The 19,621-nt window shown below is 38.0% G+C and overlaps 1 protein-coding gene across 19 annotated transcripts in view; it reads right to left on the reverse strand.

Moving 5' to 3' along the window:
- The window catches only part of CBFA2T2 (CBFA2/RUNX1 partner transcriptional co-repressor 2), a 142,712-nt gene that overhangs the window by 73,750 nt on the left and 49,341 nt on the right, over positions 1–19,621 (reverse strand). For 6 of the 19 annotated variants that reach the window (XM_086332340.1, XM_086332332.1, XM_086332334.1 and 3 more), the window contains exon 1: positions 10,773–12,948. The exons of the other annotated variants lie outside the window; for them this stretch is intronic. In XM_086332340.1, coding sequence (XP_086188466.1) covers positions 10,773–10,908 — 136 coding nt within the window. In that variant the 5' untranslated portion in view covers positions 10,909–12,948. Of the gene's footprint in view, positions 1–10,772; positions 12,949–19,621 lie in introns of those variants that run through there. 19 annotated transcript variants of the gene reach the window in all.

Here is a 19,621-nt window from a genome sequence, read left to right on the forward strand (position 1 = left end):
AAACATTACACAAAGAGTAACATCAACTGAGACATCAAGAAAAAATACAATTACTAGAGTAGTTGCTTCACATACTGTTCACTAGAAAATAAATGTTTCAGAACATGGCATCAGGTTAAGTATTATATCGTGAAAGAGAAAAATAATGCAGCTACCTTGTGTAGCAGTCAGTCTGTGTAAACACCATATGGTCTGCTAATTCAATCAAAAAGAACTCTAGGATTTACTTTTTCATCTTGCAGGAAAAAACTGAAAATAAAGTTGCTAGAAATATTTAGAAATTATTTTGCCACCCCCAAATATCTAACAAAATACATACAGTACCGAAGGTTTATTCACCCTTTTAAACCTCCTTTTTTTTAAAAATTTTTATTTATTTTTTTTATTTTATTTTTAAACTTTACAATATTGTATTAGTTTTGCCAAATATCAAAATGAATCCACCACAGGTATACCTGTGTTCCCCATCCTGAACCCTCCTCCCTCCTCCCTCCCCATACCCTCCCTCTGGGTTGTCCCAGTGCACCAGCCCCAAGCATCCAGTATCGTGCATGGAACCTGGACTGGCGACTCTAACCTCCCTTTTTCATAAAACCCTTCATAGGCTGCATTTAAAACAACAACTGATTGGCTCAGTCTTTTCATTTATATTTTAAAACCAATCATTACTTTGCATCCTCCACCCACTCCCTGCCAAGTTCAAATCCTCTGGCCCTCTCTACTCCATCTACAACAAACAAAATACAGACCTTCATCATCTCTTGCCTATACTACACCCATCATCTCAAAATGGTCTTCTCAACCCTAAGATTACCCTCATGAAATTCACCTTTTGCCCAGAAGTCTCCATCATCAAAAATGACAAACAAGTTATACTTTCCTGCTTTAAAATTTTTTTAAAGGAATCTTAATCTCATTTTCTACAGATTATGTTGTATAATCTAGACATCAGTCTTATATACTTCTGAACTCTAAGTTTACTGGGACTCTTCACCTTTTCCAAAAGAAGTGACCTGGGTATCATCTTTTCATGACACACCTTCCCAGATTCGCTAAGCCAGGATAAAAGGCTCTCCTAAGCATGTATCCTCTATCCAGATGATGAGAAGTCAACACCTAGGGGTTTTCCTTTTCCTTTTAGCTAAACGTTTAATGCAGCGCTGAGTGGCAAGAACTTAATTCCACTTAGGATACTTGTCCAAAATCCCTGGCTCTTAATCTGCCTTCTTTTTAATCTTTCATTGTATGCCACTTCAAACCCCATTTGGATATACATGAATGTCAAAGCAAAAAGACTTTGCAAGTTGTTTCTAAAGAAGAGTATATTTCTGTTATTAAATTACCCCCCAACTATTTATGAATGTTTCACACGCACCAAGACCTATACTTCTTAAAGGCTCACTCCAAATACTTTAGGCTCTTATTTGGTGAGTCCTTGCTGCTACTGCTGCTAAGTCGCTTCAGTCATGTCCGACTCTGTGCGACCCCATAGATGGCAGCGCACTAGGCTCCTCTGTCCCTGCGATTCTCCAGGCAAGAATACTGGAGTGGGTTGCCATTTTCTTCTCCAATGCATGAAAGTAAAAAGTGAAAGTGAAATCACTCAGTCGTGCCCGACTCTTAGCGACCCCATGGACTGCAGCCTACCAGGCTCCTCTGTCCATGGGATTTTCCAGGCAAGAGTACTGGAGTGGGGTGCCGTTGCCTTCTCCGTTGATGAGTCCTTGCCTATGCTCAAAAAGATGAACACAACTTCACAGAGTCAAGACTGTACTCCATAAACAACTATCATCTTCAATCTTCATGATAATAAGTACTCAAAAAGTGAGAGGCACAACGTGCCGCAAAAAAATGCTGAACTTTTATATTTATTACCTTTGCATTCTCAAAACCGTTACCTTCTCAGCAGGGACCTTCCTTAACTACCCTTTACACACACACCCACACCCACTCTCCTTAACTACCCTTGACACACACACACACACCTGCCTCAACTTAGCCTGGATCTTCTTAAACTCTTTCCCTTATTCCTTAGCACTTCCCATTTTTGTAACATATATTTCAGACATTTTAAATATATACAACATATATAGTTGAGGTCACATATATTACTTATTAAACAACTTTACCATTTGTCTCTCCCAGTAGAATTTAATTTCCACAAGGGCAGGGTCTTTGCTTCATTCACTGATATAACTTTAATGCCTAGAAGAGTCCCTGGGCACACGATGGGTACTTAATAAATATTTAAATGAATGGATGAATAACAATGAGAACAAATGTGACAATTATTTGAAAGCACTCTTCTCTCAAAATTCAATACACTGACAAATTCAGAAAACTCAATTTACATCCAAATCATAATCAAATCATCTCCTGTCTATCTCCCAAGTCATGAACATAATCCAAACTTATTTTTTACTTCTGGCCTTGTTGCTTTCAGTCATCCCCCCCAGATAGCTCCTTCTCCTTATCACAGGAAGAATAACCCTCATAAAGTATAAATCAGACCACATTACAACCCCACTGATAGCCCTTTCACTATTACGAACAAGATCCAAATTCCTCACCCTGATTTACAAAGTTCTACAGGAGCTGTCTCCCTATTTCTCTAACTTCTTTATCCTCTTCTCTTCATCTGTGCGTGCATGCTCAGTAAGTAGCTCAGTTGTGTCCGACTCTTTGCAACCCTAAGGACTACAGCCTGCTGGGCTCCTCTGTCCATGGGATTTTTCAGGCAAGAATGCTGGAGTAGGTTGCCATTTCCTTCTCCAGGGGATCCTTTCAACTCGGAAACCGAACCCATGTCTCATGTGTCTCTTGCATTGCAGGCGGATTCTTTATTGCTAAGCCATCTAGGGAAGCCCTTCTTATCATCTACTCCATTTTAACTACACTGGCCACTTTTCTACTCTTTAAACGTATCAAACTCATTCACTAAGAGTTAACTCGCTGGAAAACACCCTGATGCTGGTGAAAGATTGAAGGCAGGAGGAGAAGGGGATGACAGAAGATGAGATGGTTGGATGGCATCACCAATTCAATGGACGTCAGTTTGAGCCAACTTCAGGAAATAGTGAGGGACAAGGAAGCCTGGTGTGTTGCGGTCCATGGGCTCCCAAAGAGTCAGACACAACTGAGCAACTGAACAACGTTACCAAGTAAGAGAATATTTTCAGATTGAATTCAAACAAAATCTGCATATTTGATATTCATAAGAGTCATGTTAAAACCATAATAATACTGAAAGGTTAAGAAAAAATCATTAAAAAAAGACAAATGAATTAGCAATATTAATACTGGAGAAAACAGATTTTAATAAAAAAGACTATTGGGGACAAAAAAGATCATTATCTAAATGATAAAGAAATGAGTCCTAAGGAAAATATGATGATCCTGGACAAAGTATGTACACAACAACACAGGTTCAAAAACAAAATCTGACAGAACTGCAAAGAGAAACTGAAAACACAGTGGAAAGTGTTAACACATCTTTCTAAAAACTAATAAAACTGGGAAATTACTACAGCTGCAGTATACTTGAGCAACACAGTCAGCAAGTCTGCCATGTGGAAACAGTCATGAGGCAGCAAGATGAGAGGATCCTGGAGTTCAAAAGACAAACATGACTTAAAGTGTAACTTTAGGAGTCATCAGCATATAGATGGGAGTAAAGCTACAGGAAGATGACATAGAAGGATGCAGTTAAAGGATATTAAACAATCACCCTCAAAAAGGCAGGAAATATGCAGCGTGGGATATTCTCTCATGTCTGTCCTCACACTGCCCATAATTTCAGTTATCCTATTAACTGTATATATTGTGTATGCAAAATATGAGGGGAAAAAATTAAGTGGTACATTAAAATGTAACAAACCAAGAAAGCTGAACGACCTTCAAAAACGTGCACGAAAGTGTTTAAAACAGACTCCCAAAATTAAAGTTCCCAAGGCCAATCACAGGTTCTCTTGCCCCCCTTCCAGATACACCTTTAAAAAAAAAAAAAAAGATTCTGGTTGCACTGATTTTCGGTGCTGTGTGAGGGCTTTCTCTAGCTATGGCAAGCGGGGGCTACTCTTCACTTTGGTGCACAGGTGTCTCATTGCAGTGGCTTCTCTTGTTGCAGTGCACAGGCTCTAGGCAGCCCAGGCTTCAACAGTTGCAGAACTTGGGCTCAGGGCCCATGCGGCACATGGGTCTAGTTGTTCCGTGGCATGTGGAATCTTCTGGACCAGGGATCGAACCCATGTCTCCTGCTTTGGCAGGTGTATTCCTATCCACTGTACCATCAGGGAAGTCCCTGATACATTTTTTAAAAATTAGGTGTAAGAGTTTGTTCCCTTAGCTGAGTGCCTCCCTTAGAGAGTGCCTCATATTCTTCACCTAGGCATCTCAGTTGCCTTACCCCAATCCCAGTCCTGTTGAAGAATCTCTATCATAAATGTGATCTGAGCAATACAAGCATACATGGTCACTTGCCATGCTTTTCTACTTGGGGCAACCCAAGAACACTGCTTTTGAAATCACAGTTCTCATTCAAAAACAAAGCCAGTGCCAGCTTCATCATGGCATTGGACCCGTGAATGGTATAGGACAATTTACATCATTAAAAGGGATGAACAGAAAATTTATCTCATACTAGACTGCAAATCTCTTTTATTTTTTTATTGAAGGATAATTGCTTTACAGAATTTTGTTGTTTTCTGTCAAACCTCAACATGAATCAGCCATAGGTACGCATATATCCCTTCCCTTTTGAACCTCCTTCCCATCTCCCTCTCCATCCCACCCCTCCAGGTTGATACAGAGATCCTGTTTGAGTTTCCTGAGCGATATAGCAAATTCCAGCTGGCTATCTATTTTACATATGGTTGCAAATCTCTAAGACAGTAGAAGAAGAATCATATTTCTCTCTTCAGAAAGGCCACTAAAGGAAAATTCTGTTCTTCCAGAGCGTCAAGAAGAAAAACTAATAAAGGAAGAAAAACTAAGAATACATACGCACACTCCAAGACAGTAACATCTGCCATGCTTACAATCAGCCTTAACTTTTACTAGCCCCACACTTAATCTGGAGTCAGAAGACTCAGTTTCAAACCTCAATCCTCTCCTTTCTTGATCTCTCTAACCTTCTATTTCTTCATTCCTTAAGTGAGGGACAAATCTAAACGCGCTCCAGAGACTCTTCAAAAATGACAAATCGTAAACCATTCTAAACACAATCATACAGCTTGACTTGGAGCCTTGCCTCCAAAGGAGCTATCCGGTAAAATGTTGGCTGCCAGGGCCTCCAGGAACTTTTCAAGCTTCAAATTCCTGAAGAGAAAGGAAAAGGAAAAAAGGAAGAAATGCAAAAGGACACTTCTCCAACAGAAATGGCTTTATGTTCTGTAATTACTTATGTTATAAGCACCACAAAGCTAAATTTGAAACACTGAAATTGGTACTTTATATATCAGATTAAATAACTTAATTTGAAATATTATAAACTCAAGAGTTTACCTTAAGACTGAGTTGACACATCTAAATAATCAGCAGTCAAAATACCTTAGTCAATTATCCCCGCCTTGATTTTTCTGAGTTGTTTACTTGTAAAGGCCACCAGGACCAGATTCTCTTTACTGATAAGGGTAGTGACTTTGTCCATGTAACAATTTTGATTTAGAGTTTTAAGTCTGGTAACTTGTTATACATTATAATCTTGATTTAGTCCAATAACCAAAATAGAACACTTAATTTATTGATGAAGGAAGAAAAGCCCAGGAAGCCAATCTCCCCTCTGTGGTATTTATCGGAGTAAATAAACTGGAATAAAAATTTGTGCAAACATAGTGGGGCAAACAACAAAATGATACAAAATTAGAGGACTTAGCTAGTTCTAAATGTGTGCAGTTTTCCACAAAATATATTATTATTTAAAACTAGGTCCCTTTACTAACATCCTGCCTGCCCTGACTAAATTTAATAAACCAAAGAGCAGATGACCAAAATGTTTGTGTCCCCCCACCCCCACCCTAGGGGCCTACTGGGCCATGGTTTGCTTGAATGTTATGGGTGTGGTATGAAATATTTAAAGCAATGACTAAAATTTTCCATAAAAGCCCATCCAAAATCTAAAAGCTTTCCTACTCAGAAAGATTCTTCTCCAGACATTTAAAAGATTTACTATTCCACAATGACATTCTGGTTTTTTACATTTAATATTTACGTAGGAGGTGGTAAAGGGGGAGAAAGAGGGCATAATTAGTTTTGCTTGTAAAACGTTCATCACAGTTGTAGTGCCAACTGAGCTATACAGCCTATTGGGGGTCTGATAGATTTCAGGGTATTACACTTTGAGTAATAGAGGTGGGGGTTGTGGTGGAAATCAATAAATGGCTACTACTTCTTTGCACAGACCCATATGGAAGTAATCAAGCGCAAGGGTGGCAGCTGGGGCCAATAACAGTCACCTGCAGTTGAGGGACATGGGGGTTTCAGATGGGTTTTTAATGCTAATTTCCTACAGAAACAATGAGCTAGAAAGAGCAGAGTAACAGACGAGGCCGGATGAAGAGAGACCAGCCAGAACAATGGCTGCACCTGGTGTTGGGAGCAGAGGGACAGAGCCGGCACGCGCCCGCCGGCAGCAGAGGGCACATCTGTCACCCTCAAAGAGGCCCATCCCCCAGCTCTTCCAGCAGGGCAAGTAACCAAGGTCCCTAAGCACTAACAGCTTGCCACACAGCAACAGGTTTGAGTTAAGGCTGATGCATTCTCTCTACACACCCTTCTCCCATGACTAAGAATTAGTTAAGGAAGCAGGGCTGGCTCCCTGTCAGCTTGAAGCGAGGCTTATTAAAAATGCAAGAAACACATTTTAACTGCAACTTCAATGTTAGGGGAACTGAGAAAAATCACATGGTAAGGTAAATCTGATTGAGTATTTATGCTGCTAGTATCATGCTTGCTACTTTCTAACTTAATTCTTACAGCCCACAATAATAGCTACCTTTATTCCCATTTTACAAGGGAAAAAACTGGGGGTCAGTAGTGATGGTTAAATTTGCTCATGGTTACACAGTCTAATGCCAAAGCCTACATATCTTTTCACTGACTTTCCCCCACCTCTCCTAACTAGCATAACCAAATGAAAATACATACCCTAATTACTCCAGAACTTCAGCTATGAGAAGCAACTGCAGACATATGCACATATATATTCCATATAGACCTGCACTCCACCTTGCCAGGCGTCTCTAACAAGCTGCTCAAGACTGAATGATAACAGGATTTCTGCTAGCCATTGCTTTAAACAAAACACAAAGAGTGGCTTTTGCAAGTTTTGGCATGCTTGAGAAAAGTAAATCCATATGCATTTTAAGTTTCCCAGCATAAATATGACGCCACATAGATCTTAAAAGGCAAACACTGTTTGGAAAGCCCATCAACCAGTGAGAATATAAAAACCCAGTTATAGTGGGTTGTTTTTCTGCAAGACACAGCCACTCCTAATTCCTGTATTTATTGACTTGAACTTGGAGGGAAAATTAAACAACTCACACAGTCCACCTAAGTAGAAACCTTTTAAATTATAGAGTTCTTGTATAAATCTTAAGTTTAAAAAGGGGGTAGGGGGTATCATGTATATAGATAATTATCTCAGAAAAAAACAATTACTCTTGGATTTGGAAAGGCAGCAACAACAGCTAGGCAAATTGAAAACACAGTAGAAATTAACACTGTGTAGTTATGTATCTGACAAAGTCTGAGTTAATGCACTTGGAGCTAATGAAAGGTGAACTTTTTCATCTATCCACTGTGCTTCTTCCAAAAAAAAAAAATGAGGAGTCCAACTTCTTCCTGTCCTTCTAAATTCTAATCAAACGCTAACTCTTCTTGAAGATTCTCTTGATTGCCTGAGTTGGCAGTAATTTCCAGGACTTACTCATTTGAGTTCATTTTACTTCCTCTAGAAGACTTTTTATCTCTTACCATATTATCACACACAATGGGCAATGAAAAACTGTAAAATCAACGTCCTGGAAACTCAGGATACAATGCCAGTCCAAGCTCAGTTACCAACCAGGGTAATAAACGCTGGGCCAGGCTGACTTTTTACCACTCTATCACCCTTCCTCAACTTGCCTTATCTATAAAATAACGCAACTGACTAGATTATCCTTAAGATCCCTTTCAGTCCTAGCATTCTCAATAGGTATTCACTGGGGACTTATGAACATTACTGGCCTTAAAAAACCTTCAATGCATGATCCAACTAGACTTTCAGATCAACTTGAATTTTTCCAGTTACGTATAAAGTATATTCATTCAAACTTAAAAGCACTCTTCCTTTATGTTCCAAAGATGCAATTTAAATGTCATTATCTTCTTCTCTAGTTTACTGACATTATTGTTGTAAATACCTTCAACCCAACATGGCCCCTTGCTATAAAATAAGCCTTGGTTGGGTCATTCCCGGGGCTTCCCTGGTGGCTCAGAGGATAAAGCGTCTGCCTGCAATGCAGGAGACCCAGGTTCGATCCCTGGGTTGGGAAGATCCCCTGGAGAAGGAAATGGCAACCCACTCCAGTACTCTTGCCTGGAGAATCCCATGGACAGAGGAGCCTGGTAGGCTCCAGTCCACAGGGTCGCAAAGAGTCGGACATGACTGAGTGACTTCACTTTTTTTTTTTCAATATATATATATATTTTTTTTAATTTAAATTTATTTATTTTAATTAGAGGCTAATTACTTTACAATATTGTATTGGTTTTGCCATACATCAACATGAATCTACCACGGGTGTACATGTGTTCTTTCTTTCTTTCTTTTGGGTCATTCCTGGAAGCCAATTTAGGTGGTTTCCTCTTTTTACAGTAAGAAAGTTTCTTGAAAGCTTTCACAGTCTTCAGAAAGATGAACATCTTCCATAAGATGTTACCGAAAAACCCAAATGAGCTTTTTGGCCAACCCAATACTATAATTTTCTCTAATATTCAAGTCAAAAATATTGGTTATTGCCTTAGTAAGAAGCAGCTATCCTCCTGAACTGTGTTGGCCCTAGCAGGGTATTTAATAAGCCACCCTTATTTGCAGTCAGAGTAACTCCACATATTAAAATGCATATTATTTATCGTTTCATATGCTTCTTGAAACTCTAGCATCAAAAGCATCCCTGGTAAGGACATGCGGCAGTATGAGAATGACTTCACAGTAGACCCTAACCTGTACTACACTTCAGCATTAAGTCTTTTTCTCTCCACTCAACCTAGGAGCACGTCATTTAGAGTACAATGAAAAGAGCTTGCTCACTGAAAGAGTATCAATTAAATTCAATATAAATCCTATACCCTCTCAAATATTCAAACAAGTCTCCAAAGATTCTGAACACCGGAACCTATCAAAAAAAGAAACTCGAAATTTGTTACTAAATCATTTAATCAACTGGGTGTAAGAGAATATGCATTTTAAAAGTTCATTTACAAAGTCTCCCCCCAGCTAAAGAAATCTGACTGCAAAACTGAAAGAAGAAAATGAACAGTATTGTACTAATACTGTGCTCTTAAAATAATTACCCAACTAACGTAAGTGAAGACTGAAGAATTTTTAAGGAATAAAGTGCTTTTTTAAGTTCCTATTTGCATTTTGAAAGAAAAGAAATACAATTTAAAGTTTTGTTCTGATATAATAAAACAGGTTCATTTGCATTACAATATTTAGAATACTTTCCAAATCATTTATAATCACAGTGAGAAAAAAAGATGGCATACAACATTTGTAACAGAAACAAATGGTCTGGAAGGTAAGTAAAGTGAGAGGAAAGTACCCTGAAAACTACATAGATAAGATCTATTCTTAGTCTAAGAGCCTGAAGTTAAAAATGCAGAAGATTTAGGAGACAATCACAGCAAAATAATGAACATCTAGAAAGTTCTGAAACTAACTTGTATGCCTTCTATGTGCCAGACAAATCTCGCCAATAATGACATAAGGCAGGAATTTCAGAAAACAGACTCAAAGAGAATAAGTAGCTTGCTTGAGATTAGAGAACTAGCAAATAAGAGCTGTACAGTATGTCTAATTCCCAAACCCATGCTCTTCTCATAGTTGTCCAAATTAGGGGGCCTGGAAAAACATGAATACAATGTACAGAAATAGCCAAAAAAAAATTAAATTATGGATCACAAACTAAAAAGGACTACAGAACACAGTAGCTAACTACACATGAATTTACTGCATCACAAAACTACTCCAAACTTACAATTCAAATCAGGTTTGTCGATGTTATTTATTTTGCATGTAGGAAGTAAGCAGAAGAAAACAAGATAGGAAGAAATTATGAGAGGAAAACAAAGAGCTAAATACATTAAAATTATCTTTTAGCTGTAATTCACCCAAATATGTTGAACTAAAATGTGACAATAAGAAAGTATTTTATGAGTCATTTTTTTAAACACTATTCGTATTATGCATACTAAAGGAGAAAAAAATTTCCCTCAAAATATCACAGAAAGACTCAATGTAGAATACCTTAAAGAAATATTTGTGGGACTATATCTAGCCATAGAATTCATATGTAACATCTGATTAAAGTTTCCATTCAAGAAAGCATGGCATTCAAATATAAAGGTGGAAGTGAAAAATGATACAGTAAAAATATGAACTAAATGAAGTATCAAAATAACAGTAGCTAAAGGCTAAACTCTCATCAAATATCAAAAGATTCATATCATCATAATCTGAAATAAATAATTGCCCAAGTTAGCCCCCAAAACTAGAGTGTACTTACCCCAAATGCCCAGATTGTAACAATCCAGAGTCTTAAAATATACCAAATTTATTTGAGATAGATACAGAAAAGCTCCTCTTTTTCTCCTCCTAATCTTCAAAGCCCAATGTGAGACCAGCCTTCTTCCTTCTTTCATTAGCTGGACATGTGTCAGCTCTCTCACATCTGCGATTTCTCACTGACTAGAGCTGCCTGTCCCATTCCAGGGAAACACAGATGGATCCCAGATGGGAAGGTCCTGCCAAACAGACCAGCTCTTCACCTTGCCAGAATCCCCAGATACAGTCAGTCTCTCTGTCTCTCTCCTTTTCTCCCTCCCTCCTGCTTCCTCTCCCTCCACTACCCTTCCAACCCTCCCTGTTACCAGGGCTCTTTGCCAGCTGATGTCACTAAGTACACACCTCCCAGTGGCTCCTGGCCAATCTGACATTAACTTGTTAAATACGTGTAATTTGTTTATGGCTGACAATAACAGCAAGGATATTATGCAAAACCTATCTGTGCAAGTCCCTAGTGGAATAACATGTAGAAACACACACTGACACAGAGACTCATATTTTTGGGAACATTCAAATGTTTAACAATTACTATTTAAAGTCCTACATATTGTCTGGTTTCTGCTATTGTTTAATAGCTTCTGCTCTTTGAACCAGTTTTAAAATTCTACATATGAAAAATTCCTTCTTAAAACGAACATGTAATTGGATGTAAAATGCAAAGTTGAAAATTAATTTGGGGAGCTATATTAACAGAAATATATGTAAATGAATCACACAAGCCGCCTCTCAGATCCAGACTTGGTAGCACTGCAAAACTGGCACGTGATTAAAATAAGACAATGCAGGCAACATGGTTCTGATGCTGTAAAGATTATAAATGAAAGACGGAGACACAATTCAAAAAATTGTTTTAAAACAAGGCAAATATGAATGTGAGAAATAACATAATGCTTAACACTAAGGAGCCGCTTATGCAAGCTTCAACAATGAAAAGACAAAACATACATTTAGAAATATTAACAATGAGAACCCAAAGAGAAGGACTGAGCTGCTCAAGGTCAGAGTTTAATCACTTATACCTCCAAATACTTAGCATATAACAGCTGCTTAGTCAATTATTGCTAAATGAAAATTGATCATCAAAAACTGACATTGTACTCGACACACAAAATATTACCATTGAGGTAAACTGGGTGAAAGGTCCACGGGACCTCCTTTTCATTTTTTTAAAACTCCCTGAAAATCAGTATTTTAAAACAAAAAGTTACCAGGGGGAATGTTTGGCTGATTCCTGGTCACATTACATCAACACGTATCTGCACTAAAGTCTCCATGAACACAGATTAAGAATGAAAGATCCTCCATGTACATAATCAAAACAGGTGTGGCTATGATTCTCTAACCCTTTTCTATCATACTTGGAATATCTGGAATCTGTAAACAATTTTTCAGTCATGGCAATTTTGGGCAAAGAAGAAGAAAGACTATTTCTGTCAAGGGCAACTTACTGATTAGGTTTCATGTCTGTAGTTCCATCCCAGTGGGGGTGGTAATAGAAGCAACAGCAGCCGGCTGAGTGCTTACCATGCGTATTAAACGCCAGAGACAGTTTTAATTGTCTGAATCTTTACAAAGACCCTATATTATAAAGTTTCTAAATATTATCATTATCGCAAAGTTATAGCTAAGGAAAATAAGGCACAAAGAGTTACATAACTTGGTTATTTAGCCCACAAAGCGAGTGTCAGCACCAAGTAGTCTGGATTCACAGCCAGAAAACTATAGCCTATTGCCCAGTAGAAAAATGAATCAAAAGATGCCACTGGCTATCCTGGATCACTAGCTCTGGGAGAAGCCAGCCACCACGTCATAAAAACTTCAGCAGCCCTAAGATGTCTATATGGTAAAGAACTGAAATCTCTTGCCAACGCCAGCATTAACTTGTTCATATAACTAACCACAATCACCCAATTAAAATACCTTGGAATTTTGACCTATAATAAGTGCAGGAGAGAATAAATAAATCTAGTATTATTTTAAAAAGGAAAAAAAGATGGTTCTTTCACTTCTAGCACCCAGACTACAGTTCCTAAATACCATTTCCCACTAAAAGGAAGCAGAGCTCTTTAGAAAAACAGTTGACTCCAGGTATAGGGCAGGAAATATACAAAACTTGTCATATCAGAAATCAATTAAGCTATCCAAGTCTTTTGGAGTTAGGTCCAAGGGACTTAGAAGCCAACCTGAAGAGACTCCCACTAACTAAAATGTGATAATTTGGGCATCAGTAAAATAGTAATAATAACTGCAATGGATTGAAACAAAGCAAAATACTTACATTCATGACTTTAGAATAGAACTTAGAAAAAAACTGATTTTTCACCTTTTTGAGGATACTAGGGAACCAATTCATTATTCTGAAACCAGTATATATCAAGCATTTTACCTGCTTTCCTATATGAGCTGTACCTCTAGGAAATGAAAGCTGATCCCTATTGAAATAGTCCAATTAAAATGAAAAAATTATATACAGGCATAACTCATTTTATTGCACTTTACATATACTACTCTTTTTTTTTAAACAAAGTGAATGACCGGCAATCTTACATTGTCAGGTGATGTTAGCATTTTTAGCAATAAACTATTTTTTTTAACTTATATCTGCTCTTTTTTTTTTAATTTAAATTTATTTATTTTAATTGGAGGCTAATTACAATATTGTATTTGTTTTGCTATACATCAACATAAATCTGCCATGGGTGGGAGGGGGGGTTCAGGATGGGGAACATGTGTAAACTATTTTTTAATTAAGGTATGTACATTTTTTAGGCCTGATACTCCACACTTTAAATAGACTACTGTTTAGTGTAAACATTAATATGCACTAAGGAACTAAAAAATTCATGTGAGTCACTTTATTGTGATACTCACTTTATGGGAGTGGTCTAGAACTGAACCGAAATTATCTCTGAGGTACGTATGTACTTACAATACAATCATTTTGCAAATCCGTGTTGAAAAAAATTAATCTAGGTAATAAATCAATTGCCACTCATATGAGATGAGAGATATATGGACATTGATGGTCCATTAATACTTCCTAGAGGAAGTATACCATCACCTGTGAAGCATTCATGATTAAAAAAAAAGTAAATACAGGGACTTCCCTAGTGGTTCAGTGGTTAAGAACCCACCTGCCAACGCCAGGGACATGGGTTTGATTGACAGATGGTCTGGGAAGATCCCACATGCCATGGAGCAAAGAAGCCTGTGCCCACAACTACTGAAGCCCACCCAGACTAGAGCCTGTGCTCCACAACAAGAAAAGCCACTGGAACAAGAAGAAAACGCACCGCAACTGGAGTAGCTCCCGCTCGCCACAACTAAAGAAAGCTTGCACGCAACAACGAAGACCCAGCGCAGCCAAAGAAAAAAAGTAAGTCTGAAGCTGATTAAGCCTTTGGATCTAACAACAGATTTGCTGGACATTGAGAGAATATAGGAACGTGTTAATGACAGCATGGAAGTACAATTAGCAAAGTCCAGAATGTGAAGAAATCTATAGTGCAAACAACCTAGATTTATAGAAAAAAGGGTGAGACAGAGGAAGGGAACTGGAGGAGAAACCTATAAATAAAGAGAAATAAAAGACTTAAACGCACTATGTGGACTTTATGTGGCTTCCGACTTGAAAGAACCATAAAAAAATAACCTATGACTGGGAAATTTGTAAGACTCACTTGAAATTTAATTATACTAAAGAATTGTTTTAAATTTTTTATTATTTATATTTTTAAGAAAAGTATTTCATAAGAGATATACAGAAATTTTGTTTTGTTTTACAGAAATTGTTATTGATAAATTTATACGCTATCTAAGATTTCCTTCAAGAGAAGCTGAGTTGGTGACTACTGCAGCATGGTGTTTACTTACATGAGGGTCCATTTTTAGGTCTGTTTGATATTTTCCATAACACAAAGTAAAAAATAAAGACAGCATTTTTTTTAAAGTGTGCCCAATTATGGGTGAAATGGGCAGGCTGATTTGAACAGTTATACTGGAGCATGCTTGCTGTACAATGCTGTGTTAGTTTCTACTGTATGGCAAAGTGAATCAGCTATATGTATACAGATATCCCCATTTTTAAAAAATTCCTTCCCATTTAGGTCACCACAGAGCAGTGAGTAGAGTTCCCTGTACAATACAGTAGGTTCTCATTAGTTATCTGTTTTATACTTAGTATCAACAGTGTGTGTATGTCAATCCCCATCTCCCAATTCATCCTATCCCACTTTCCCCTGACCTTCCCCCTTGGTATCCATGTCTAGAGACAGTTTTTTAAAGCAACTCAGACAAAATGAATTGAAGTCTGACATGAGGTTTAACATTTACTTCACTGACTACATCATGAGTTGATATGTCATCAGCTTTTAAAAATAAAGGATGATAGTGCAATCTATCAGGAATAGTGAACACAGGTACTAGTTGGTTGCTTTACAATGAAATTTTCAAAGGATTTTTTTTATGTCCTCCCAAGACTTCCCTGGCTGTCCAGTGGTTAGCACTCTGTGCCTCCACTGCAGGGTACATGGGTTCAATCCCTGGTGGGTGGTGGAAACTAAGATCCTGAATGCCACACAGGGCAACCAAAAACTTGGGGAGGAACAAACATTTTTTTTAATGTCCTCCTATAGGAAAATTAGAATATGCCCCTGGATATTAGATTTGAATTGGAGGTATCAATATGAACACATGGCTATTATATTATATATCACACTATATTACAAATTTTTATAATAAAAACATATAGACATAGGAATACACACACAAACACATTCATACATATACTTCCTACCTGTTTACTCAGAGTCTAGAAGCAATGACACCTTGCAGCGATGAACATATCTTAAATCCAGATCCTGATATCTAAACCACATTTTCTAGTAAAACCAGAGCTCCCTGGAGGAATGGCTGATCCAGGATTGGGCAGGAAAATACAAAATAAGCAGGCAACATCTTATGTAAGAAAATAAAAGACTACTCAGAAATGATGAGGGCATGTCAAAAAGATACTGATGCCAGTTAGAAAGGGCTACTGTGGTCAACTGTGAGACAATCTGAGCATCAAAATAAATGGCAATAATAGATTAAAGCATAACATGTGAAATAAAAATTGAATTTTAAAAATCCATCAATATATAAGGAAGAAAAGAAAGCAATCCCTTCTAGCAGATGTCAACCTATAAAAACAGAAAGGATGATGGAAGCAGAAAATCACCATGGTAGACGAGTGAATAGAAACTTGATGAAAAACAGGATTATCTAGACACTGTCTCATTTAAGTATTGGAGGCAAGAGGGACATTGTTTCACATATTCTCAGAGTGGTTTTAAAAATTATATATACCTAATACACACACAATGATGATAAAGCAAATGGGACAAAATGTTAACAAGTGGTGAACAAGGGTCTGTTTTATGATTCTTGCAACTTACTATAAATGTTCTATAACACCAAATAAGCACTTATCAAAAAGGAAAAAAGTCCCCACTGACAACAAAACAGTTTGAAAACTCTGGGGTATTAAGTGAACATGTGCAGCAGTCCACGGGGTTCTAACGAAGATGCTCATGACAGTCTCTCCTTTGGTTTCTTACTCTGATCACAACTACTGCCATGGTGGTGGTACTGAACAGTAACTTATTTTAAATTGTTATTTTTAGTGATGTATCAGTAATAATGTTCATTTCATATCTATAATGGGCCACTGCTGAAAGACAAAATAGGGATTTCCCGAGTGGTCCAGTGGTTAGGAGTCTGCCTGCTAATGCAGGGGACATGGGTTCAATTCCTGGTCTGGGAGGATCCCGCTTGCTGAGGGGCAACAAAGTCCCTGTGACAACTACTGAAATCCGTGCTCTAGAGCCCCTGCTCTGCAACGAGAAGCCACGGCAATGAGAAGTCAGCACACCGCAACTAGAGCAGCCTGCCTGCCACAGCTAGAGACAGCCCGCACAACGAAGAGCCAGCACACACAAAAATAAGTAAATTTTAAAATTGTTTTTTAAAAAATATATAACATAAAATTGAGAAGCCTAAAAATGATACTACAAATATGCTTGTAATCCAGACCTTTGAGTTGGACTCATTAGATTAAAACTATCTCTCATCCAGCACATAAAGATGACTCTAGATCCTCAAAACAATGGTGTCAAAAAATAACAATAAAGACTGATGCTTACAGTCAACTACATTTTCATTGTGGATGGTCTTCTTTTTTTTTTTTTTTGGCCATACCATGAAGTTTGTGGGATTTTATTTCCCTGAGCAGGGATTAGCTGTGAAAGCACGGAGTCCTATCACTAGACTGTCAGGGAATTCCCCACTGTGGATCATATTTACTTGCATATTTGGAATCTTCTTTGTCATTTAAAAACAATATTATATTTCATCTCAAACATCAGATTATATATATTTTTTAATTTAAAACATTATAAAATTTCAAACTACACTTTACCCCAAAACCAAATACTTTATTCTATTCTACTTTGCTGCACAGCATGTGAGATCTTAGATCCCTGACCAGAGTTCAAACCTGTGCCCCTGAAGCGCAAGCAGAGTCTTAACCACTGAATTGTCAAGGAAGTTCCCCCAGTTTTTTATTTTTAAATTAATATAAAGAATAATGTTTTACTTAAACAGAAATGTAAAATTAAATGTACAAGTATACTTGCTAAATTGGGGAAAGCAAAAAAATATAATACAAGTAAATAGTAAGAAAATACAAATCTTAAAGATTATATTTTGAAAGAAAAAATATTTTAACACCAGTCTTTTAAAAAATCACTGCTCTAACATGTACTATACAAAAATGAAATCATCTAAAAAACCTTTCGGGAAAGTTTGCAAGACTGCATAATGAGAGAACTTTCAGGTCCACAAAAATAATTTAGAAGATGACTATTCGGAGTGGGGATCAGCAGACTATAGTTTTGGTAAATTCTTTATTCCTTTGGTAAATAAAGTTTTACTAAAACTTATATAGCTCATTTGTCTATGTATTGTCGATCTATAACTGGTTTTCCATGACAACAACAGAGTTGAGACAGAGATTGTATTAGCCCATAAAGCCAAAAATGTTTACTATCTGGCTCTATACATAAAACTATGCTTCTACGGTCTCATTGCAACAGAGTAGATTTAGAAAGACTCAGACACCTACTTGGGCCAGGCATTATGCTATATGTTGGAGATATAACAGTGAACAAAAATATAGTCTCTGTCCACAAAGAGCTTGCAGTCTGTTGGAGGGAAAAGTATTCTAATTATCATACACATAAATATATAATAAACAGTAAATAAAGCAGGAGTCCCCAACCCCTGGGCCATTGGATCAGGACCAGTCCATGGCCTATTAGGTACCCGGCCAAAGAGCAGGAGATGAGCGGCGAACAAGGGAAGCTTCTTCTGTCTTTACAGCCATTGCTCTCATTACTGCCTGAGCTCTGCTACTGCTAAGTCACTTCAGTCATGTCCAACTCTGTGCGACCCCATAGACAGCAGCCACCAGGCTCCCCATCCCTGGGGTTCTCCAGGCAAGAACACTGAGAGTGGGTTGCCATTTCCTTCTCCAATGCATGAAAGTGAAGTCGCTCAGTCGTGTCCGACTCTTAGCGACCCCATGGACTGCAGCCTACCAGGCTCCTCCATCCATGGGATTTTCCAGGCAAGAGTACTGGAGTGGGGTGCCATCGCCTTCTCCGGCCTGAGCTCTACCTCCTGTCAGATCAGCAGTGACATTTAGATATAGATAGCATGGTCCTTACGAGAATCTAATGCCTGATGATCTGAGGCGGAGCTGATGCGGTGCTGATCAACAAATGTAATATACCTGAATCATCCTGAAAGCATCCCCCAGCTCTGACTCATGGGCACACACCTGTCCCTGGTGCAAAAAAAGGTGGGAACCACTGTTATTAACATAAAGGGGAAAAAATTAGAAAAAGACTGGAACTATGGACCTCCCATCAGGGGATGAAGTGAGAGTTAGTGAGGGAAGTGAGAATTCTCTGATAAAGTGAATAATTAAAAGATATGAAGTGAACTAGGCTTCTTTTTCAAAAGGAGATGAAGAGTATTTCGAGTGTTTCAGGCAGAGGGGATGGGATATATGCGAAGAGGCATGCATGGCATGACAAACAGATTCAAGGGATTAGATCTGATAGGGTGCCTCAAGAACTATGGAGGGAGGTTCGTGACACTGTACAGGAGGCAGTGATCAATCAAGACCATCTCCAAGAAAAAGAAATACAAAAAGGCAAAATGGCTGTCTGAGGAGGCCTTACAAATAGCTGAGAAAAGAACAGAAGCAAAAGGCAAAGGTGAAAAAAAAAAGATATACCCATTTGAATGCAGAGTTCCAAATAGCAAGGAGAGATAAGAAAGCCTTCCTCTTGATCAATGCAAAGAAACAGAGGAAAACAATAGAATGGGAAAGGCTAGAGATCTCTTCAGGAAAATTAAGAGATACCAAGGGAACATTAAGGAGTTCATCAAGGCTGTATATTGTCACCCTGTTCATTTAACTTCTATACAGAGTACATCATGAGAAACGCTGGACTGGAAGAAACACAAGCTGGAATCAAGATTGCCGGGAGAAATATCAATAACCTCAGATATGCAGATGACACCACCCTTATGGCAGAAAGTGAAGAGGAACTAAAAAGCCTCTTGATGAAGGTGAAAGTGGAGAGTGAAAAAGTTGGCTTAAAGCTCAACATTCAGAAAACGAAGATCATGGCATCTGGTCCCACCACTTCATGGGAAATAGATGGGGAAACAGTGGAAACA

This window comes from Bos grunniens, chromosome 13 (assembly GCF_055505025.1).
Source record: "Bos grunniens cultivar Pamir isolate PY7600 chromosome 13, Bosgru_T2T1.0, whole genome shotgun sequence".
In the NCBI taxonomy this organism is placed as follows: Eukaryota; Metazoa; Chordata; class Mammalia; order Artiodactyla; family Bovidae; genus Bos; species Bos grunniens.